The 24,831-nt window shown below is 43.3% G+C and overlaps 1 protein-coding gene and 1 long non-coding RNA gene across 2 annotated transcripts; one reads left to right on the top strand and one right to left on the bottom strand.

The window, feature by feature from the left end:
- Positions 1-250: 250 nt before the first annotated feature.
- On the top strand, positions 251-5,163 carry LOC146756898 (uncharacterized). The gene is made up of 2 exons (XR_014937182.1): positions 251-543; positions 4,892-5,163. It is a non-coding gene; the product is annotated as an uncharacterized LOC146756898 (long non-coding RNA).
- Positions 5,164-7,944: 2,781 nt separating this feature from the next.
- On the bottom strand, positions 7,945-17,254 carry LOC146756897 (uncharacterized). The gene is made up of 2 exons (XM_085523844.1): positions 16,108-17,254; positions 7,945-8,050 (listed from the first exon to the last, which is right to left on the bottom strand). The coding sequence occupies exons 1-2, from the start codon at positions 16,811-16,813 to the stop codon at positions 8,028-8,030; spliced, it is 729 nt and encodes a 242-aa protein (XP_085379970.1). The 5' UTR covers positions 16,814-17,254; the 3' UTR covers positions 7,945-8,027.
- Positions 17,255-24,831: the final 7,577 nt, after the last annotated feature.

Here is a 24,831-nt window from a genome sequence, read left to right as displayed (position 1 = left end):
GGGACGGGCCGGGACCGGGGGGGTCCGATGGGGGGGGGATCGAACGGCGGGGTCCAATAGGGGGGGGATAGACCGAGGGGGTCCAATGGGGGGGATCTAATGGGGTGGGGGTCCGATGGGGGGGGTTCAGTGGGGGAGGGGGGGGGGTACAACGGGGGGATCCAATGGAGGGCGGGGGGATTCAATGGGGGGGGGGGATACAATGGGGGGGGATCTAATGTGGGGGGGGGGTCCGATGGGGGGTGTACAACCGGGGGGGTCTGTGCTCTGTCTCAGGCATACAAGCCTGTTGGAAGGAGTGCATTGAGGCTGCAGCGCCCTGATGATAAACCTGAGTTAGCTGTCACCAGCAACCAAGCTTACGGTTAATTTCTGAAACAAGATTAGTGATAGTATTTCCAGGCAGCTGGCACAGAAGCTTCTTGGATTACAGTGCTGACAACACACATTCACCAGAGCCAGCAATTACAAAAAAATTCCCCACTCCCACCAGACCCTGAAGGACAGAGACCAATTTAGGTTTCTTCACTCTCACGAAGGGGAGTAAGTAAGAAGTTTCACTCAGTAATTCAACCTTACAGAGGCTACTTAGTAATTCTGTGAATTTAAGGAATTATAAAATGATGGATAAAAATCAGAAGTATTTTGTATTTAAATATATGTATACATTATACAGTTATTCTAATGCGACATCAAATGATTACCATTTTGCCCACAGATGTGAGAACTGTTAAGAGAAAATATACTTGCTTTTAACCACTGTAGATCACTCATGGCACATACCTAAAGACAACATAACAGCTGAAAGCAGTAAATGGGAAAAACACTGTACAAAGTATACAGATTGGGCTGCACGTGCATCAAGTGATTTATTAACACAACGAGGTTGGGGGGGAAGAAGAATTAAGTTTGATACCTGTTGTCTTCGTTTCTCCTCTTCAATAACAGCTTTGGCTTCTGCCTCTTTTATCTGTCCAGACATACAAAGTGATAAGTAACTGTTGTAAAAGCAGGTAAAACTATTATCTTACAGAGCCATAATTTATAGAACAGTTCTCAGAAAAGCGAGCAAAACCTTCACCAAGTGAGCTATGAGCTTACTCAGATTCTAAAACATTCTGTGAAAAACCTCTATCAATTCATGTTTGAAAAACACGGAACATTAGAGACGCTACCATGTTATAAAACTAAACATCTGACTAACTGGAAAATTCAAATGACAAATATAAAACCTGGGGAAAATATAAATATATATATATATATATATATATATATATATATATATATATATTATTCATTAATACTAGGGAAAATTCCTTAATAAAGTCACTCTGAGCTTTCAGTAACTCAGTCCTCAATTCAGCACACTGTACACTGATGGGTAAATCCTTATATATGTATGTAATTTACACTCACACACTTCATTCCAAGTAGTTAAATATGCCCTGACTGCTAGAGCAAAAGGAAATCTCCACTTTTGTACCAAATGACATAATCGATAATGCATACTCATGTTGTTCTACTGCTCTTGTTGTAATGGAAACTGTCAATGCAATTACATTTGCTTCACCATCAGAAAGTTTTATGAAAAATAAAACCTGGAACTACAACTGATCACTCTACAGAACTGTTACATAGCATTCAAGACAGCGAATTAAATGCCAGAAACTTAAAGGAAAAAGAATGGCACAGAAAATATTAAAACATAAACATACAATGCATCTGAATCACAGTTCCTGCATTATTTTCATCCTACAATAACAAAAGAATGCAACACCTAACATACATAAAGAACAATGGGATGGACTGGCTCCTGAATCACAGAATGGCCTGGGTTGAAAAGGACCACAATGACCATGGAGTTTCAACTCCACTGCTGTATGCGGGGTCGCCAACCACCAGACCAGGCTGCCCAGAGCCACATCCAGCCTGGCCTTGAATGCCTCCAGGAATGGAACAGCCACAACCTCTCTGGGCAACCTGTTCCAGCACATCAGCACCCTCTGTGTAAAAAACTTCCTTCTAATATCTATCCTAACCCCCCCTTCTTGTGCTGGTGGCCCCAGGCCTGGATGCAGTACTCCAGATGGGGCCTCACAAGAGCCAAGTAGAGGGCATCTCGCTCTCCTTGCTGGCCACCCCTTTTTAAATGCAGCCCAGAACACAGTTGGCCTTCTGTGCTGCAAGCACACACTGCTGGCTCATGTCCAGCTTCTTGTTCACCAGGACCCCCAAGTCCCTCTCCACAGGTCATCTCTCAAGGAGATCTTCCCCCAGTTTGTACAAATATCTGGGATCGCCCCAACCCGAGTGCAGCACCCTGTACTTGGCCTTATTGAACCTCATTAGGTTTCCATGGGCCCACTTCTCCAGCCTGTCCAGGTCCCTCTGGATGGCTTCCCTTCCTTCCAATGTATCGACAGCACCACTCAGTTTGGTGACATCTGCAAACTTGCTGAGGGTGCACTCGATGCCACTGTCTGTCATTGATGAAGATGTTGAAGAGCACCTGTCTCAAGACCAACCCCTAAGGGACACCACTTGCGACCAGCCTCCACCCAGACACAGAACCGTTGATCATAATTTTTTGGCTGCATCCAGCCAACCGATTCCTAATCCACTGAACAGCCTATGTACCTGCAGAAGCCCTTCTTGTTATCTTTCACTCCCCTTGCCAAGTTCAGCTCCATCTGTGCCTTGACTTTCCTAATCCTGTCTCTTCACACATGGACAACAGCTCTGTATTCCTCCCAGGCTATACAACACTGCTTCCACTTTCTGAACATTTCCCTCTTTTCCCTCAAGTTTAAGCTGCAGGTCCTTGCACATCCATGATAGCTGCCTGCCTTCCCTGCTTGACTTCTTCTGCAGGGGGATGGAGAGCCACTGTGCTTTCAGAAGGGTGTCCTTAAAGAGCTGCCAGCTCTGTTCAATACCCCTGCCCTTAAAGTCGGTTTCCCAGGGGAAGCTGCTAAGAGATGTTTAACTTGGATTCATCAGGTAAAAAGCAGGTGATTGACGGGACACAAAATCCTGAAGACAGTGAAAGTGCCAAATAGTATTTTTCATTACACAAAAAGGCATATAGATGCAGCAAAGCCATCAAACATTAAGACACCAGCTCTATCTCTGAAATTCCCTCAGTCAGGCATCACTACAGTGACGGCAGTACCAGTGTGCTGGGTCAGTGTATGCGTATCTGCTGCTTGTACATGTTTCTTGGACCTCCAACTCTGCAGCCACTTAACACTACCTTAGTAAAATTAGATCTCAGAGTAATAGAATGCCCTAAGATGTAACGATATGATTGACAACTTGAAGTTAAAAACCATCTTGATCTCAATAACCAGTCTATATATGTATATATATATATTTATGTATCACATTTTGCACAGTAAAAATGGTAATTAACTAAGTAAGGTATGCACATATGGAATTTGTTCCTACAAACTTAAGAGCTGTTGAAGACTAAGCAGAAGGCACACCAGCTCGTGCTTAAGAACACCGCAGCTCAAAGAGCGTGCTCTGTGCAAGCAGTTACATTTGTGGATTTTCAGATTATTTTTTTTTTAAATTGTTAAACCATATATGAAATATCACTAACAATTTCATTTCACCTAGATAATGTCAGAGTGTCTCATCAGAAAAACACACAAAGGTCTTTTTAGTCATGAATACCTGAAATAGGAAAGTTTGGTTTGCAAAAACTGCAGCCCTATCCCTCCTGGTATTTCACTGTCATCTAATGGCAGAACATCAGTTCCAAAAGAGAAATCAGCCCGTGAACAAAGAATGTAGATTCTTTTGTACGCTGCTGTTGTCATATTTGTGTAAGATTCCTGCACACGTTTGTGCGGAACTTCCTATGCTCACAGGAACCTGTAGTCATTTGCTTGATGCATTAGAATATTTTCCCAGTTGAATTCAATGGTACAGATAAAAAATAGGAAATATTATCTGCTGAAGTGAAACTGCAGCTGATGCTGCACCCCACTGAAATGTGCTCCTTTGTTGATGCAGACTTCTATGAATTCACCCCCCTTCAATGCACTCCACGCCCAATAAACTCACTTCCACACTTCACTAGAATGATTTGTTACTGCTGGTTTTTCTAGAAGTATATTCCAAGAGTCTTGGTGTTCAAGCTGATTGCAAAGGTGTAGAATTTGATTTACAGAGTACGTCTTAGAACTTGCCTGACAATCCTGAAATTCTGAGCAGAAACAGACAGATGTAGCTTTTACAGAATGAAGTTTTGGGTTGAATATTTAAATTATATATATCAGTATATTACATATACTACTAAGTTGATAAAAGTTAACCAGCTCATGCACCACTTCCTCATGTTTCCATAAAAGGCCTAGAAAAACAATGTGGATATTCTGTTTCTTTAGGTGAGATTGTGCAGCAGTTTCTTTACTTCAAACAAAATTATTGGAGAGCATCCATGTTTACAATGGGCTGAAAAGCACATGCAGTTGCTGAAAGCTCTCTGTAATTGTGGCAGTCACCTAATACTGTGTGACAGGAACACACAAGATAACACTTTGCTAACCTTCAAAGTAAAAGTAAGGCCAAAATGAAGTGCTTCTATAGCTCTCACTAGCAGTAATGATTTTATTATCATTGATTAGCACTTCTTGGCAGAAGAGGAAATCTCCAGTTCCAATGTACATTAAAAATAAAGAGGTAATAGAGCATTACCTTAACACAGTGTTTCATCAAGTGAGTTGACACTATCTACAAGTAGTGCAATTCTCAGCAATAAGCCAGATTCAATAGTCCAAAAATTAAATGTGCAATTAAACTGTACGCTGAGTTACACTGCATTTCTTGCTATTACTGTCTTGAAAAAATAACGATCTGCCTGTTTTTTCCAACTTTTCTCAAGGCAATGAAGACAACATAACTAAAATGGATACACCACCTCAGACGCCTTCCGTTTCATTTCCTTGCATAACACATCACACTCCAGTGAAACTTGGCCTTCTTGTATCTTGCTGCACTGTACTTCCTGTTAAGTATAAATTGAATTGTTTGTAATTCATTTCCCTATATAAAAATTTAATTATAACGTTCATTTTGTTGGGAAAATTGTAAAACAATTTTATTCGGTATATTTACAGAATGAAGCTAATAAATAAATATTATTTGAAACTGTAACTGTATTCAAGCATCCTTTTCTATTTTCCTTCTTTCTGATAAGCTAAAATGAATCAAGAATAAATCAAGTGGTTCAGTTTAATTTTTCTTGTCTTTTTTTTCACTTATTTATTTAAGACAAAGCAATATAGCCTTGTGAACTCTGTTACAAAAGATACCATGCAAAGTAACTAATAAGTAACTCTTCTGAAACTTCGTATCAATTCTCTAAACTGGCTGAAACTACAGGGCAAGGTCTGGTCATGGGAAGATCTCCCCTACTTCCTTCTCCTTCCTCCCCCTTACATTGAAGGCCAAAACAAACAAACAAACAAACAAACAACAACAACAGAAAAAAAAAAAAACCAAAAAAAACCACCAACAAAACCAAAACAGAATACCAGCACAGAGAGAAAGTTATAATCTTATAATCTATACTACTAGCCTATGAAGAATTTTGTCAGGAAAGCACAGTAACATAGCCAGAAGCTATTCTGGTTTTCATGCTTTCTGACAATATGCAGAACAATTTTCATAGCATACAGCAAAATCCAAAAACTAACTTCTTCAGAGCAATTCCAGCACACTAAGATAAACCACCTGCCTAGATGGTTAAGAATATGGTCCACTACAAGTTGTGGGTTACAAATTCAAGTGGTTTATACGACCTTGCATGTTTACATGCATAGCCTCATGATGCAACAGTTAACTTCAACACCAGAAAAGGAAGAAAAAATCCTCCTGTTTTGCACTCAAATTATGAGCTCCTACATTTGATATTAATTGTGATGGTTCAGATGAGGCATATTTACAGAGCAGCTTGGAATACGTGTCCTGTCAGCTCCCAACTTCACCAGTAGTATACACAGACAGAAGACTGGTAGAGGAGAATTCAACTGCAAATATTAGGTACTCAATTCTGTTTCTCCTTATCTTCAAGATCACAGGCTGCAGGCACAGAAGACTAAATATACAGGTACACTATCCTATCCAAGCTAAGAAAGAAGTACACTATCTGCTGTAAGAATGCAGCTCCAAGCAAATATGCATAAGGACCTTCTGGAATCAAAGATATCCTAATTACGATCTCAGACAAGGGCAGATGCATAAAGCAAACGTTAAAAGACATCATCTTTCACACTACAGAAACGAGACATATTTCTGCAGTCAGATTAGCTGCAACTAATACACAGTCCAATTATCAATGGCTTATTGGTTGTACCATCATTTACCCTCTACACTGTAGCTCTCTGTACAAAAGAGAGCATGGATTTGGGGCTTGACCTGGAAACAGTGAGATGATATTTAAGGTGGGGATAGTGTTTTCTTCACTTTCTGAAGGGAGACACCATTTCACTAGGAATCAGAAGGATCACTTCATGGCTATTTAAATAAGTGGGCTGTCATCATATAAGAATTAATTTTTATTAATTATATAATTAACTCATAACAACCTTTCCACCTTATTAAAATCAAATTTACAAGATTGAGGGGGGGAAAAAAAGTAACCGTCATCATATTTAAGGACCATAAAACTTTCAGAATAGCAGATCTGGAATGTTCCATTTCAGGCCACTGTAGAAGTGAAAAGTGAGCATCCTAAACATTAATTTCATTGCTTCTTGCTACCACATTTCAGTTGGACATCCACATAATCACTGAAGACATCCCGGCACTCTGGGACAATAAAATCTGAACTGGTCTGAAATAGCTATACAGCATCAGAACTCAGCAGAAGATGATAACACATTTCAGTTTTCCAAAAACAGTATGAAAATTAGGGACAGCAACAACTAGATGTAACAGAGCTATCATGGAAATACCCATCTTCCTTATTCAATTAAGTCTGGCATAAGAAACAAGACCTCAAAGATCATCAAGTCCAACTGTAAACCTATAACTTAAGGAACAAGAAGCAGAAGTATACACGCAACCAATGATATTATTGATTTTACTGAACACAGTAGAGTAAGAAAAACTGAAACTAGTAAGAGCACTTAGTCACAACTAAATAATTTATCCTCAGCAGAAGTCAACATTTCAACTTACAAATAAAGAAAAGCTAGTTATTTATAAGCAGAGACTGCTCAATTTGAAGCACGTACTCTGGGCATTACCATCCTTTCTCTTGAACATGCGCCCTGCAAGATCTGAGATTTCTGAAGACATTTCTTGGAGAAGCTAAGAACTCTGGGGAAACTGCATCTGTGTGGAAAGCTCAGAAGTTAACCGGGTCTTGAAAATAATTTAAGCATGCTTTGTTCAAGCCAGATAGTGAATTTTTCATTAAGTTAACACTTGTCAAGAGGTCACAGCAGCCTCTGGTTTTCCCCTCATCATACTTGATAGCTATAAGCTTTGTCCTTTATCTCTGCTGAAAGCTAAGGATGCTGATGCCTCTGTTTGCTTTAAGGGCCTCAGATAACCATCAATTAGGAATTCAAAACATCTGTGACTGTTCCAATCTATGTAATCATAAACTTCTCAGTTCCTAATGAGGAAAATGTGCTTTGACTTCTTAAATCACTCCAGATCATCTGATTATTTTCCTAATGGAACTACAAAAATTGAAGTGTGCTTGAAGATAAAGGTATTGCAAATCTGGGAGCTAACATTTTCTACAATGAATTTTATGTTCCTTAGTGAATATTTTGATTGTTCCACCCAGGCTTTCAGCTGCTGTTGCTGCTCTGCTCAAGTAACTGATTCTATTCCAGTCTTGACCAGAGACAATCCATGTACACAAGCCTAGGAACATACAAAGAAAATGTGTCACTCTCAGAACTGCAACTTCAAAACTTACCTTTTTCAGTCGCTTACAAGGACACTTGAGTTTAACCTTCTGGCTGCAGTTCAGAGGACAATCACCTGAATGGCAAATCTCTTCACACCGGTGACCACAAGGCAACTACAAGCAAAACAAGAAATACCCCACCAATGAATAACTGAAATTGCATGCAGTCTATGAACTAGTTTTATTTCAGACACAGCAGCTAAACAGAAAACTCATTCAGTTCATCAGGTTTGTCTTCCTACCTGCAAAACTGGAAAGAAAAAGGTCAACTTATTTCACTAGTTACTCAGAGTTTTTTGGTTCACATAGAATTATTTATCTTTTACTGGGAACGCTTGATCAAAAAACAATTTTTTCTTTCAAATGTTACAGGAACAGTCATCTCCACAATGATTCATATATCGACTGCCCTAACTACCTGTATGATGGAGGAATAAAAGTAGATGAAGTAAGAAGAAACTGAAAACTGAAATGAAGTGTGATGTGACCCAGCCTGACCCACAAATTGCTAACAAGAGGGTAGAATTAGAAGCAAAAATACCACAAAACTAGGTTTTATGTGCAAGAACCTTGCAAACTATGCAGGAGTCAAATACAGGCCACCAATATTCTTACACCTGAATTAATTTCACTAAATCCTAAATTTCTGCATTTGGTAAATTATCCTGTTTTTGACATCTGACAAATAGCATTTCCTTTTTTTAAACTATCAGTGAAAATTTTAACACTTATAATGCAACTATTATTATTCCTTACTGTATATTATTATTCATTACTGGGATAATTTAAATATGCTGCTGCCTTTTAGGGATGTAACAGTGTTCCCAGAACAACATTAGAGATTAAAAAAATAATTCACAAGAATAAAAACAAGTTTTCTTCCACAGCGTGTTGGGAGCTCAACTGACCTTGCTCAGGTCCCAAACAAAATCTTCATAACGATGATCTTTCATTTCCAATTACATAAATCAATACTGTCCAATACTGTTTATAAACAAAGGCAATAACTCATGTAAGATACCCAACTGATTCATTTATAAAGGTAGGTTTAAACAATATCACTCCCTGTACAGAAAGAGTTGGGGGAAAACACACTGGACAAATGACCACAGAGTCTCTTCCAGGATCCCACCTTAAGAGGCAAGAGCTTTTCCATTTATTTACATTTATTTTATCCAGCCATTAGATCTTATCCACAGACTGAAAAACTTCTCTACTGTCCTTTCATAACAGGCTCTTTATTCCCATAATATTCCCTTCATTGAATTCCAAGCAGCTTCAATCAATGTTTCTTGAATATAGTAGCCAGAACTGCAAGTAATATTCCAGCTGGAAGAACATTGTACAATGCCTTAATTGCAGCTTATTCTCCACAGAATATCTTTCCCTATACATCTTCCACTCTCATGTTCACTTCTCTCCAGTTATCCATGCTGCAACAGTAAGGATTTCTACTGTCTCCCAGGAGGGTTGTTATTGGCCTTGACATGCCCAGTCTCACTGGTTTTTCTGTATCTGTATCATGTCCCAAACGCATGTGTTCTGCTGCACATGCATTTCCTCAGTTGTCACCTACTGACAACACACCACAAATTCTCATAAGAAAATCCCAATGAGTTTTTGGTGCCAAGGTCATTACTGCAAACAGTGCAAGAGTAGCCCTCAATTTGAGCCCTTGGAAAATCCCCTTATTGCCAACATTTCTCGTTCCAATCACTCCTGCAGGAATTTTTGTTGTTGCTTTTGGCTTTTGAGGTGGTTGCCCTAAATAAAAAAAAGAACCACAAGCAGTTGTTTCCTTCAGTAAACACCAACTCTCGCAACGATCATCTCTTTTACATGAATTAGCTGTTTACTGTCTGGCACAGCCTCAAGAGCACAAGTGAAGTATGACATATGGGACTACATCTCTTCTCTTTGTCTGGAGGAAAAAAGGAATTGGTTCTTCTATCAAAGAAGGAATTCAGTTTTGTCTGGCACAACTGATCACCTGCAAATCTACTTGAACTCTGCCTCATTGTTAAAAGATGGGTTAGATGCTCATGATTAAGCCTTGCACATGCTGAAGTCAGGCATGCTTCCATTAATAATGTCAAAGCCTGAACAGTTACATACCACCAGAGCACAGCACACGAATATCCTTAATGCAATACCAAAAATCGTATTTGCTTATTGAGTTCATACACAGCTCACATTCAGTGGGATGCAGGACAAGAATGAAGCTGACAGTTTCAGCTGCTTCTCAACCCCTCCAGTGCAAATACAACATAAACTCATGGGAAGCAGTTCTATGAGTGGCAAAACAACAGCCCCAAGAGCTAAGAGAACAGAAGCAACCCAACCAGTTCTGCCAGATAAGTGCTGTAGTGGGAAGGGAGGTGGTTTTGTGCAGCGACTCGGCACGGACTCAGATGTGAACGATCCAAATCGTTTATTACAAGTTCTCACATCCCTTATATACCTTCACAAGTTGTTATTTTCTAACTTTCCCATCCGCCCTTACAACTTTCCCAAACATCTTACATGTCAACAAAGCATTCTACAAAACACTTTTCAACTGTCCATGCAGGCACATAACCAATCAGAGCTGTGAGACTCTTCTTCTCCTTGCAGAGGTGTCCTTGGTTCTCATGCTGTTTATCTTGCTCCACAGCTGCTGCTCTGAACAGCTTTTCTTGTATTCCCACAATTCCCCCTTTTTTGTTTATTGACAAGCTACTACCATACTATAATATAATAACACTAATTATATTAATAACATAATCATTATAACTCAATCAAGGCCTCAATTGACAATATTCTGAAAATGAAAAAGGAGATAAGGCAAATGACAAAATATATGGTTAAATCCACTAAAATATCAGACGCATTTTGCCTGCGGCCTAAGTTCCTACAACCTGGAAAAGAACCCCTGAGAATCCAATTCTGTGTAAATTTGAAATAGGTTAGAAAAGACTTCAATTTCGTGTTATCCATTTTAAACCATCCCGTCAGCATGAAGCAAATACTCCCTAAGCTAGCACATTATTACTTATTGTCCCTGGAGAGGCAGAAAACTGCAGAAAAGGAGAGAGAAGGATTATGTTGGCGGTGGATGCGATAGGCAGCGCCAGCAGGGCGTCCCCTGCTTCAAGGTGCACTTTCCCTTTCTCATCCACCACGGATTCTCTCTTGCTCTTTTCCTACTCAGGGTCTGAATGGTATTTTCCATTTGTACACTGCATCCGCATGGCCAGTGCGTGGTACAGAGCCCAAGTGGAACACCTGCTTACAAAACAGAATAAATTGCCGAGGTTAGCTTTTTTTGCAAGCACCTTTGTTTCAATTGATGCATGGTCATATTTTGAAAATCCCAATTAGTGAGATGAAAAAGAGTTAATAACTGTTATGTTCAAGAATCATCCGTTTGTCCAGGATTCTTTTCCAGGGTCTTATTTTTACAAACTAAGAAGAGGCTAGTTGATAGGCTAATAAAATCATAACTGAACATTACTAATACACTAGAAGAGTTAGTCCCATAATTTCCAGCATTGGTAACATCAAATCCTATTTAACTTATATTCTATCTACTGCCAAAATAGGAAAGACACACAATAATCTAAATAATGCTTAATAATTCTAATTCTTAAATTTATACCAGTAATGTGGAAGAGTTACCTACTATGTCTTACCATTACTAAAATTATTATTTGCAATACAACAAATTACAAAGCAATATCAATGAAGTAAGAGGCGTATAATCACAATCATTATTAAGGCTGGGTGTTATTTTCTGCCTTGAGATGAGGCCGAACATATCTTGCCGGAAGCCATGTAGGGCCAGTCCTTGTAGAAACACAAGCATATCCTCGACCCCAGGTTATCAATGGTAAGGGACCTTCCCAGTGCCCTGTGGCCATATTTCGAATGTTAACCATTGGCCGTTCCTTGAGCACTGGGGAGCCCCCAAAATGACGATCCACACGAGTTGTATTTGTATGATCACGATTCAAAAAATTCAGCACAAACAAAGCCTTACATAATCTTTCTTGTGGTGTGTCTCCCGTATTCCCCCTTTTTTGTTTATTAAGAACAGATTTCAGTGTTTGATGAGTACACTCAATGATAGCTTGTCCAGTGGGAGAATGAGGGATGCCTGTAATATGTCTAACTCCCCATTCTTGAAGGAAAGTTTGAGTGGCCTTAGAAGTATAAGCGGGCCCATTATCTGTTTTTATCGTATGAGGGATTCCCATAGCAGCATAAGCAGATAACCAGTGTTTACGGGCGTCACGACTGCGTTCACCTGTATGTGCTGTGGCAAATATGTAAGAAGAATGAGTATCTATCGTTACATGTACGTATTTTAGACGGCCGAATTCAGGAACGTGAGTGACATCTGTCTGCCAGAGTTGAAGAGGGGCTGTTCCACGTGGATTTGTCCCAGTTTGAGGCAAAGGGGCAATTGCCTGGCAGTCTGGGCATGTTAAAATAATGTTACGGGCTTGATCTACTGTCAGTTGGAATTGTTTTTGTAAGGCTCTCCTGTTCTGATGGAAAAATTGATGGGAGAGTCGTGCTTACTCAAATAATTGAGGAGTAGCAAAAGCGACTGTGGCTTGATCAGCCTTACGGTTGCCCTCAGTTAAAGGACCAGGCAATGTAGTATGCGATCGAATGTGCATAATAAAATAAGGAAGAGTACGGTGAGAAACATAATGCAAGACTCGTTTGAGCTGTACAAACAAAACCGGATTATTAACTTCCTTAAGAAAGGATCCTTCAATCCGCTGAATGATACCTGTAACATACAAAGAGTCAGTTATTATATTAAGCTTTTGGTCTGAAAAAATTTGGAAAGCTCGAGCTACTGCAGCGAGTTCTACAACTTGAGGTGATCCATCAACAACATGTACGTCTGACTGCCATTGTGTAGCAGTCGCACGCCAGAGAACCACTGCTTGGTGTGTCTTGCCAGAGCCATCTGTAAATACAGTAACAGCATTAGGTATTGGAACATGTGAAAGTAAAGTATTAGTAGCAATGGGGATATCAGCCAAATTATGTAGTAACTGATGTTTGGGAGGATGAGTGGACAATTGTCCGGTATAGTCTGCCATAGCAGTCTGAAAAGGAAGTGACTGCACAAGCATCCAATCTAAATCTTTTTTAGTAGCAGGTACGTATATGCACTCAGGGTCAAGAGCTCGTAGAATTTGTAGACGATGATGACCTCTCTGTATTAGCATAGCAAACATTTCCACTCGTGATGTAATAGTTTTTGAAAATGTATGAGGTAAAAATACCCATTCGAGAATAATGAGAGGATCCTTTCTTGAGGTATCCCATTGACATAACAAGCTATATGGCTGATAGAAGTTGGATATTATTATGAGATGTACTGGAAGTGATAAACAAACACGATGGCTGTATCGATTTTGCACTGATGTTATTACAGAGTCTAAGCATTGTTGTGCTTCTGGTGTTAATTGTCTTTTAGAAGTTAGATCTGGGTCTCCTTTCAGTAGTTTGAATAAAGGATGCAGCTCTTGAGTAGTAATTCCCAAAAGTGGCCGCAACCAATTGATGGTTCCTAATAACTTTTGCAGATCGTTTAATGTCCGTACGTGAGGTACTATTTTGAGGATTTGTGGCTGAATAGTGTGAGATGCAATTTTCCATCCTAAATATTTCCATGGAGAACTAAGTTGCACTTTTTCTTCTGCTATTTGTAAGCCAATAGATTGGACTGCCTCCCGGACGAGCAGTAAAGCGCCCTTTAGACCCTCTTCTTGTTCTGCTGCTATTAAAATATCATCCATGTAATGATAAATAAGGACATGAGGTCTAGCCTTTCGTACTGGTTGTAATGCATTTGCTACAGTCAATTGACATATCGTTGGACTATTAAGCATTCCTTGTGGTAACACTGTCCAATGATACCGCTGAACAGGGCTTTGTAGGTTGATAGAGGGCACTGAGAAAGCAAATCGTGGTGCATCTTTTGGATGAAGCTGAATGGTAAAAAAACAGTCTTTCAAATCAATGACTGCTATAGGCCAATCCGAAGGTAACATTGAGGGTGAAGGAAGGCCAGGCTGCAACGCTCCCATAGGCTCAATTACTGCATTGACAGCACGCAAGTCCTGTAAAAGTCTCCATTTTCCACTCTTCTTGAGGATAACAAAAACCGGACTATTCCAAGGGCTGGTAGTAGGCACTATGTGACCAGCAGCTAGCTGTTCTTGAACTAACTCATGTAAGTGCAGCAACTTTTCTCTTTTTAAGGGCCACTGATCTACCCAAATAGGTTGTTCTGTTTTCCAAGCTAAGGGTATAGGTTGCTGCCGATCAATGGCCCTTACTGAAAATTTGTCTGCAAAATCATACCCCACTGACTTAAGAGATCACGACCCCACAAAGTACAGGGAATTGGTAAAATGTAAGGAGCAGCGTGAGCAATGCGACCATCAGGCCCTTCAAAAGATAAAATTCGGGCACTTTGTTTTGGCTGCTGTAGGCCCCCAACCCCCACAATAGCAGAATTAGGGTCTCTTAGTGGCCACTCAGAGGGCCAATCACTGGACTTAATGATGGTAACATCAGCTCCAGTATCCACTAGTCCTAATAACTGCCTGCCATTTACTAAGCATGGTAATAATGGTTTGTCTTTTGACAGTTGTGTGGTCCATAGCACAACAGGTTTATCTGTGCTCCCAAATCCACCGGTTCGATCTCTAATAGCAGGTTTGGTCATAGAATGAAAAGGGACTAATTGTGCTATTTTTTGGCCTTTTGGAATAAAACAGGGGGGTGAGGGTGTCCATGCCATTATCTTAATTTCCCCGGTATGGTCAGCATCTATAACTCCAGGTAAAACAAAAAGTCCCATCCTTGTAACAGAAGAACGTCCTAACAAGAGGGCGCTACGCCCGTCCCCAAGGGGACCCATTACCCCTGTTGGAATGAGAGTCACGGTGCTATCAGTCAGCGTCACTGACTGGGCAGTGGACAAATCCACTCCTGCGCTGCCAACGGTGGCTGGTCTGAGTGAGCTGGCCAGACAGCGTCTGGCTGAGTCGGGACCGTATTTGCTGTCATAGCGCGCGGTCTCGCGCTCCTCTTGCCGTTTCCCGGCAGATCGCAGGGCTGTGCAGCAACAGGAAGTTTGGATCGGCAGTCTCTAGCCCAGTGTAGCCCCTTCCTGCACCGTGGACAGGGTCGAGTTGGAACAGCAGAAGCATTTTTATTTACTCGCTTGGGCTTTTTACAGTCCCGTTGGACATGAGCTGGTTCTCCACAATTGTAACACTTTACTTTTTGAGCTGTCCCTGCATCAAGTTGGGTGGCCAATGAATCTGCTAGCAGGGCCATTTTATGACTTTCTGTGCCTACATCTTGACAGGCTTTAATCAAGTCAGTAATTGATGGATCTGCATTCCTTAGGGACTTTAAAACCTTTCGACAGTCTGCATTTGCGTTTTCTACTGCTAATTGCTTAAGCAAGACATTTCGGGCAGCTTCATTTTCTACTTGTCTCTCTAATGAATTTTGTAAACGGTCAAGAAATTTAATGTAAGGCTCAGTAGCCTCTTGCCTAATTGAAGTAAATGAAGCATCGGGTGAATTAATATCAGGAACCCGACGGACAGCACGCAACACCAAAGTCTTAACTTGTTCCAGGCATTGCCTGTCCAGCTGTGCCTGTGCCTGAGGTGTTGCCCGGACCCCCTCCCCCATGAGTTCCTCTAGGCCAATGTGATTTAGATTGTTCAAATTATTCAAGGCCTGGACAGCAGCCTGATCCCGGTATTCAGTCATGAACACGGTGTATTGCATGGGAGAGAGGATCATTCGTAACACACTTTTCCAGTCATGAGGGGTCATAACATAACTATCACCAATTGCAACCAAAAGATTATATGTAAAGGTAGACTGAACTCCGTATGTTCTCACTGACTTCCTTAGCTCTTTCACTGCCTCATAAGGCAGGGGTTCCCAACGGGGGACCTGATTCGGCTGATACAACACAGGAAAGGCTTGCAATGTGTCACCATCACCCCTTAATATTGCTTCTTTTCTGCACTGCTCTAAGACACCACAGTACGCTGTAGGGAAATTTGTCGTTTCTGCTCCCTTCAAATTATCATCAGGAAGAAATGCGCCCGATTCGCATTCCGGATATACTGGACCTGGGTCACAACGATCCCCTGGTTTCGATCCGTCCGTGTCTTTAATCACGTTACACTCCGGCTGCACAGACGCTGCAGCGCACGACGTGGGGGAGGCGGAGGGCAGCGGCGCAGAGAACGTCATGGGCGGAGCGGAGGGCGGAGGCGCGGCGAGCGTCGTGGGCGGAGCGGGGGGCGGAGCGACGAACGTCGTAGGCGGGGCGAAGGGCGGGGGCGCCATAGAGGGCGGCAACGCGGCGAGCGTCGGGGGAGGAGCGAACAGCGGGAGCGCGAGGGGGGGCGGTTGCGGCTTTTCGTCTCCCCGAATCGCGGGGGGGTCGGAGCCGCCGGTCGGATCCGGGCACGGGCCGCTTCCCGCAGCGAGAGGCAGCGGCGGGGTTGGGACGGAGGGCGGCAGGGAATGGTCGGAATAAATTCTTTCCCGTCGTGATTGCTTAATCCCTTCCATTATCCGGCTCCAAACGGGCAACAGCTTAGCAGCCGTTCTGTCTTTAGCGAGAGAAGCCTCGTAGAGTTTTGAGCCGATTTTGTCCCAAAGTTCTCCATCTAGAGAGAACTCAGTTTTTGGAAATTCAGGGACGTTTTTGCTTATCCATTTAAGAAGAGTAGCTAATGCTGAAGTAGACACAGTCTCATCCTGATACAGTAACACTGAACGCAATACTTCGAGATGTACTCGTTGCTCCCTCGTTAGTGAGCTCCCCATAGTTCCCGACTGCTCACCTTCTGTCCTGCAGAACGGTGCGGGTGCGCGCGAAACAGTCTCTCCGAAGTTCAGTCGGGCGACGCTGCCGGACCGGGCTCGCTCAGCCGCGGGTTGATTTGCTCCACGTTGTGGGCGCCATTTGCAGCGACTCGGCACGGACTCAGATGTGAACGATCCAAATCGTTTATTACAAGTTCTCACATCCCTTATATACCTTCACAAGTTGTTATTTTCTAACTTTCCCATCCGCCCTTACAACTTTCCCAAACATCTTACATGTCAACAAAGCATTCTACAGAACACTTTTCAACTGTCCATGCAGGCACATAACCAATCAGAGCTGTGAGACTCTTCTTCTCCTTGCAGAGGTGTCCTTGGTTCTCATGCTGTTTATCTTGCTCCACAGCTGCTGCTCTGAACAGCTTTTCTTGTATTCCCACAGTTTTGTCCATTTATTTTTTGCAAACGTTGAGGTGCTAAAATATAATGTGTTTATCCCCTTAGATCTTTTTCACTGTAAATATTCTGTTGTTAATAGCTGCAGCGACTCGGCACGGACTCAGATGTGAACGATCCAAATCGTTTATTACAAGTTCTCACATCCCTTACATACCTTCACAAGTTGTTATTTTCTAACTTTCCCATCCGCCCTTACAACTTTCCCAAACATCTTACATGTCAACAAAGCATTCTACAAAACACTTTTCAACTGTCCATGCAGGCACATAACCAATCAGAGCTGTGAGACTCTTCTTCTCCTTGCAGAGGTGTCCTTGGTTCCCATGCTGTTTATCTTGCTCCACAGCTGCTGCTCTGAACAGCTTTTCTTGTATTCCCACAAATAGCTAGTAAACTAAAGGCTGAAAAGAACAGGCTTTATATTTGTCATAGCAAGCCCATTAAAAGAAAGCAGTATAACCCACAACTCTGAAAACAATCAAACAGAAATCTTCATGAGCATTTTCCAGAAACACAGGAAGGGAAGAGAATGTATTTTTATGTAACTGATTACACTACAAAGTTTTGCATGTAGATGAAACAAGATATATCCATATCTACAGGAATGAGAAGAGTTAACCAAAACCTTATCCAACTAAAACAGACCCTGCTGCCCTGAGTCTTCTGTTCACATCCCACTGAATTCAATTCTAAAAAGGCCCTGCTCTACGAACGATGCAATTCTGAATTGCAGACTTGAATTCAGTAGTACTACTGGATGGATTTTAAACCTCAGACTGAGTCTTGGGAATACATCCAGAAAAATCTCAACAGTTAACGTTAATCAAAATCAAAGAAGAGATATGGAAAAAATCTTTGAAGAGAACCTGAAGTACAGGAACACACAGTTCATGTTAAGAGATTAGAAGTACTCCTGAAAATAAAGAGGAGGAAGCGTTGCAGCAAATAAAACCAAAGGAACAGAGAAGGAAATGGAAGGACAAAAGTTAAGAGGTAAACAGTGAAATAATTCCCCTGCCGGGAAGAGAACTTTCAGACATCCAGGTGAGAAGATTGTGACAGATGGATTCATTTACTCAAGTAAGACAAATAAAGAGGATGTGCAAAACGAAGACATCACAAAGACAAGGGCAGAAAGCAGAAGATGCAAGTAGACACACAGCAAAGAGCCCAGAATTTCTATTGGGGTTTCATGGATTTGTTAACATAACCTTGTCTGAAAAACAGAGACTCTTGGGAAGCAGGCAGGAATACTATCAGTTTTGCAAGTTACTCAAAACCAGGAAAGTCTATCTAGTAAAAGACTGGACACTTCTGAAACCAGAAAATAATGCAACACAGGTTTTGAATCTATGTCTATTCAGTTGAGGCAGAATTCAGGCAAGGTGAGACAACAGATCTCAGACTAGAGGACTCCACAGGCAAAGCAGCACAACGGAACAGAAAGCAAACAGTGCAGAAGGACAAGCTGAATCAAATTACTTCTGAGTGCCAACTACATACTACTGGAGACAAAGTACAAGGCCAAAACAGAGTAAAGAACCAATAAACAATTTCAGGATTAAGTATTCTCAACCCTTTGAAATTATGCACAAGCCTTTTCTTTACAGCTGGGATGCAGAATTTCTGAGAAATTCTGAAGTGTTTAACAGTGGAAACACTTTCCAAAATATTCCTGACTATTCACGTTTTTCCTCTTTGTAAATTTCCTAATTCTACAGTAAGGAAACAGAGTGAAGAAAGGGCTGTCACCCTTGCCACAACTAATGACAACTAAAGAACAAAGGCACAATAGTAAGTAATACATAGATTTCTGAAAACACACAAGCAGCACAGAATAACAGCACTGGGAGGGACTAGGAACAAGTCATTTTGCCCATCCCTCATGTCTTACAGCAATAAAATCCATAACTAGACTAACCCCAATATATGTCTAAGCTGTTACTGATGAAAATTCTGTAGCTTTTCCAACCTATTCTTCCCAAGCTCTACAAGCTTTACTACTCAAAGGCAGTAACTAACACGAATCTTCCTGACTGATACAACCACTAGTTCATAGCCTGTTTGCCATATAACAAGTTTACAATTCTTCTTTACAGCAACCCTTCATATAGTCACATACAACAAAGCAATTAACTCCTTTGTCTTAAGCTTCAAGCTACTCAATATGTTTCACTAGCACAGTCAGTCATTAAGAATTCATTTTACTTAGGTTGTGTGGTTTTCAACCACAACAAAGGACATACTCTTCCTCATTCAACCTCAGCAGCTTCAAGCTTCAGCTTTCAAGCCATGAATGAAGTATTCACTGATACTGTCCTGGAGTCCTTAACCCTCATAGAATAAAAAAATCATTATGGTTGGAAATACCTCTAAGACCAAGTCCAACCATCAACCTATCACCACCACATTTGCAGCGTTTGAGGCACGGACTCAGATGTGAACGATCCAAATCCTTTATTACAAGTTCTCACATCCCTTATAGACCTTCACAAGTTGTTATTTTCTAACTTTCCCGTCCGCCCTTACAACTTTCCCAACCACCTTTACATGTCAACAGAGCATTCTACAGAACGCTTTTCAACTGTCCATGCAGGCACGTATCCAATCAGAGCTGTGAGACCCTTCTTCTCCTTGCAGAGGTGTCCTTGGTTCTCATGCTGTTTATCTTGCTCCACAGCTGCTGCTCTGAACAGCTTTTCTTGTATTCCCACAAGTACCAGTGCAGCCACCGCCCTCAGGCACCCTGGCCATCCCTTACTCACTTCCTTGGCAATTTGCAGCTCAGGGGTTTGGCAGATGACTTTTTTCCTGGCAGTCCTTAAGGTTCAAAGTCCAGCTGTAATCTCATTTCCCAAATATGTCACTTCCTGTTGAGTTATTTGTGCTTTCTGTAAACCAAGAAACTCAGCAAACTCTCAGTCTATTGTACACAGTCCTTTTGTTGCTGTGGCAGCCACGTGCTGCAGTAAAGTTCCTCCCTAGGATGGAGGATCCCAGATCTCAGGCTCATGAGTTGACCATCATTCAGCTGTTCTCACAACCCTGGGTAACACTGTCCAGGTTAACTGAGACTCTTCTCCCCATATCAGGGCTTTCCTTTTCAAAGGCAAATAACCTTAGGCTTCCTTTGGCCAAACCAGGCAGAAGAGACATCCCTCAAATCCAGAAGGTAAACTTAATCTTTTTGTTCCTTAACTTGGTTAATAAAGTGCATGGATTTGTCACCACTGAGTGTATCCATTCAACTATTCTAGTACTTGCCCTCAAGTCTTGTACCAAACTACAGCACTTGCTATCAAAATTGGAATCCAAACTCCAAAAAGTTACCTATTATTTCTTTTATCCTTCTACAGTCCCATACCCTCAAAGGGCACCGCTTTACCCTGACTAGGCAAGCTCTTGCTTTTAACTTCTATTTAGGGCTTCATTTTTGGCCCTGATGCCCACACGACTAAGTGTATCATATTTGAGATTGCTGTAACTCCTGGGGGTACAACATTGTTTTGCCCAGTTTGTGTTAAAGCCAGAGTTACAGTTTTTAATCAGTCAATATCGTTGCACTCTTAGCTCCAGTTTTATTCAATTTCTTGCCAGAGTAACCCGGCAGGTACAAGAATTTCTGTATTCCTGCTTGTTTTCTTAGCTTATGTTTAATTAATCCAAAAAAGGAAACCTTTTCCCGTTGGGCAGTAGCATCTACTACTGTTACAAAACCATCTATGGGTAGTAAGAAGCACCCATATCCACCAGAAAACGAACCTCAATATCCTGCTTTCCTAAATGCAATTTCCCATTGCATTTTGCACACTGCTTTCCTTCCAGTGAGGTCACTCCCAAGTACACTGCCCGGTGCAACTCAAGGGTAGGTATGGCCAGCCATACGGACCACAAACCCACACAGAACCTCAAGGTATCGCTGCACAGAAGACTTATTAGGACCCTTAGACAAGGATCTGGGGAAAGTCGTATTCTTACAGCAGCTTCTGGGTAAAGCTCCTACCCACAGCTCGGTTCCATTGCAAGAGTTCTGTTCAACACAGAATGTCCTCTGGTGCTGTACCGGAGATTGCCTCTTGCTGGGACATACTCGTGGGGGAGAGGAGTGAAAGGAACGCCAGGACAGCAAGGGAGGGATGCCTGATGACAAGGGTGTGCGAATGTCCCCAGCGAAGGAAGCAAAGAGAGCCGGCAGAAAGCGATGCTTCATTAGCGTAACAAAACACAGCCCCCATTCCTCCCTCCCTCCTCCCCAGCACCCCTTCCCTTCGCCATCCCCCGGGGGCAGATGTGCCATGAAAACGAGCTCTGGGCGTGATCGTTGTGGGAATTCCTGCCTTCCTGAGCCTGTGCGGAAGAGGCGAGAGCCTGGCTGGAAGCCATCCGGGCAGCACCGCGGTGGCAGGAGGTGCACCAAGGCCGTCCTGCGGCCAGCTCCGGGCTGAGGGCACTCGGCGTCCTCTGCTCTACGCGACTCCGAGGAGCCCGGCTACCTGCACCAGAGCTAGGAGCAGCCTGCTCCGCACCCAAGGTAGGTGCCCTTCGTGGCTCGTGCAGAGGAGCGCACGCTTCCTGCCCCCTGCCAGCAGCACCGGGAGAGGAGCGGGGAGCGGCCCCGGACGGGGCGGAACCCGCACTGCCGTACCCCAGGCGGGACCCTGGTCCCGGCTCCAGCTCCCGCTCAGCGCAGCAGGTTTGCTGGCCCAGACGGGCTGCAACCAGGGCGGCAGTTCATGCAGCCCGGGCTGGGCTCCGAGGGGCACGGGAACGGGCTGGGAGCTGGGACAGTGAGGAAGGGAGCAGAGGAGGTCAGCGTGCTCTGCTGCCCGGTTGGATCTCTGTAACACAGCGCAGCTGGGGCTGCAGGTCTTCCTCTGGGCCACGGGAGACACGAGACGGCCTCGCTCTGCAGCTGTGCACGCGTGGATTGATGGAAGCTTTAAACTCCCCGATGCCTCCTTTGGAGTGTCTTAATGTGAAGCCTCCAAGTGGAAATTTGCACTCGCCCTGCTCCTCCTCCCCGGCAGCCCCCAGCTTCTCTTTGGGGACCCTGCGGGCAACACGTGCCTCTGGCGACCCTTGAAATGGCGTTACCTTTTGTTTGCTGAGCGCTTGCCTGATGGCTCAGCTGGGGTTGTGCAAAGCCCTGGCATGGCTTTTGTTCAGGCTGTCCCGGCAGCTGCAGATGCCTTGAGCACACAGCTGCGGGCCCTGAGCACGTTCAGCATCTGCAGCAGGTCCGGCACTGGGCTCTGGAACAGACGATGAGAAGCTGGCAGCCTGTGGGCTGACTGGAGCACGCGTTGAGAATACGGCCGAGCAGCAGCAGGTCAGTAAAGCACAGCCCAGGTGCCTTCTGCAAAGGGCACGCGGTGCTGAGAGCGTCCCCTGGCAGTGAGCGCAGTCTGCGTGCTCGGCTGAAGAGGGAGGGAGGAATGAATTTATTGATATCATGCAGGTGTCCTGGAGTGCTCTAACAACTGCTTAACAAGGCTGTTGTAACCACGTGGTTGTTTATTGCCTTAATTGTTCTGTTTAGCACTGCTGCTATTCGATAAGTTGCCTTCACGGTTCAGTTAAAATTCCCAGCACAGCATCGGCTGGTGGTGGCTGTGACCGTCACAGGCTGGTTTGGCTGCAGTGCTGTCAGATACTCTCTCTTCTCAGGAGATGGAAAAATAATCTCCATGTGGTTGGATGTTTTGTTGATTTATTGTTGTGTTTAAGTAAGCCATCCTATTTATTTGAGAAGTGTGAACCATCCAGTTGACTCCTCGCCGTTTTGCACTTCCTTACCCGAGGAATGTGAGCCATCACCACTTTTAGGTAACATCAGCAGTAGGTGGTTTTGAGAACTACATCAGTCACCTTTACAGAGTACTTTTCCCAACCCTTTTCTGAGGGCTTGCTTGATTTCAGCAAGCCCAGGGCTACTTCCACTCCTGAGAGGATGTACGGACATCTGCCAGAGGATTTAATCCATTTGCCACCAGGTGTTCCCTCACGGATCTGTGGAGGTGGTGCTCCAGCAGGCTTGCTGTGTTTGAGTGTTGGGGGCTGCATTCACGGTGTTCTTCCATGAACCAGGTGCTTTTCTGCACCTCCTGCTGGATGGTTGGATGGCCATACCATTTTCTAACAGTATTTCTGCATCTCTTTCCTGGGTAGCCGTCCCTTTTAGGCGTGCTTGCAGTCAATCAAAAGATCCCCCAGTTGGCACAGGCTGTCCTTGTTGTATGTCCTCAACTTCCTTCACCACTCAGACCTCCAATAAAACTCCCCTTTCCCATTCCTTCTGTATCACTCTTCAGTTTCCTTAACTGCAGCTAGGGCAGGCAATAAGCCGTCATTCTGCTGCCTCTGTTTGCCTTAACTGTGTAGAGGCAGTGCCTTTAATTAGTGCAATGGGTGCAGTTTTGCATCTGTTTGGAGCCAAACCCTACAGGTGGAGGATGTGTGGCCTAAAGGATTGTAGGCGACTCGGGGAGGTCTTTGTTTATTGTGTGAATAAGCATTACCTGCACAACTTGCACCTCGTAGTGCAGCAGAAATATTGTGGAATATCAGTCGCTTTTGATTCTGGGAGGACCGGTGCAGTTCTCTTTTGCTTCATATGTCACTTCCAAACCCGACACGATGCTGATAACACCTTTCCCATTTTGCATCCTATTACTGCCCCCAGTGACCTCTGCTTTCTGCTCAACTACAGCAGTCGCCACGAGAACATTCACAGAAGAATTTGGGACGTGCTTCATGTCTCTTGTCATCAGTTTGTTTCCCTTCTTGCCATCCTGCAGACTTTGCCCATTGGTCACAAGTGGATCCAAACACAGCATACACTCCTAAGGGAGAAGCAGGACTATATTTGTTGATATAATAGGGATATGCTGTAGTGATTTAACAGTGACACAGCAGGATCGGAGGTGGCTGGATACACTTGGTTATTTACTGCATGGAGGGTAGGGTTACGCACACACCTACAGGAGGCCCTCCCATTGAGTCACGAGGCTCAGAGTAGTTCCCCTTTTTTTCTCATGTCTTCAGACCACAGAGGTAAGGAGCTAGGATGTGGCTGGATCCTCTCCTAGTCCCAAGCTTGGTCAAGGCTTTGTGTGGAAGGAATCATACGTGCACAGTCCCTCTAAGACAGAACCTTAGAGAATACATGAAAGCTCCAAAGTAACCATGGGTGTCTTACAGAAGATCTGTATTGAGAAGGAGTCTTGATGTCAAGCTGCAAGGGATCTCTGTGCAGGTGTGAGCTGCAGAAACAGCCCTGCTCGAGGGCAGGTCCTGTGGTGCAGCCCGCTGCTGTGCAGCAGAGCTGGAGGGGCACTTGGGCTGCTCCCTCTTTTGGGGTAAGATGACTGCCTCCTTGCCGTGCTTTGTCTTAAGTCCCCTCTCAGTCTCAGCTGTTGAACTAAGTGTCAGCTACCAGTTGTTTCAGCCTCTGTCATGGTTTAATAATTTTGTATTTTTTGCTATCAGTATTCCACATCATAACATCATATAAAGCATGAATAATTTTACTGAATCTGCAACTTACAGAAGAAGACTAC

Source organism: Coturnix japonica, chromosome 25 (genome assembly GCF_054131305.1).
Source record: "Coturnix japonica strain WE chromosome 25, WE-NBRP24, whole genome shotgun sequence".
Taxonomy (NCBI): domain Eukaryota; kingdom Metazoa; phylum Chordata; class Aves; order Galliformes; family Phasianidae; genus Coturnix; species Coturnix japonica.
Note: the sequence above shows the minus strand (reverse complement) of the source record. Positions and strands in the feature narration are given on the sequence as shown.

Excerpts from the sequence above, each read along its gene's own strand:
- LOC146756897 (XM_085523844.1), bottom strand. The coding sequence starts at position 16,813 with ATGGGGAGCTCACTAACGAGGGAGCAACGAGTACATCTCGAAGTATTG. Across the intron at positions 8,051-16,107 it reads AGGGGATCGTTGTGACCCAG|TTGCCTTGTGGTCACCGGTG; the intron begins GTCCAGTATATC and ends TTTTGCTTGTAG.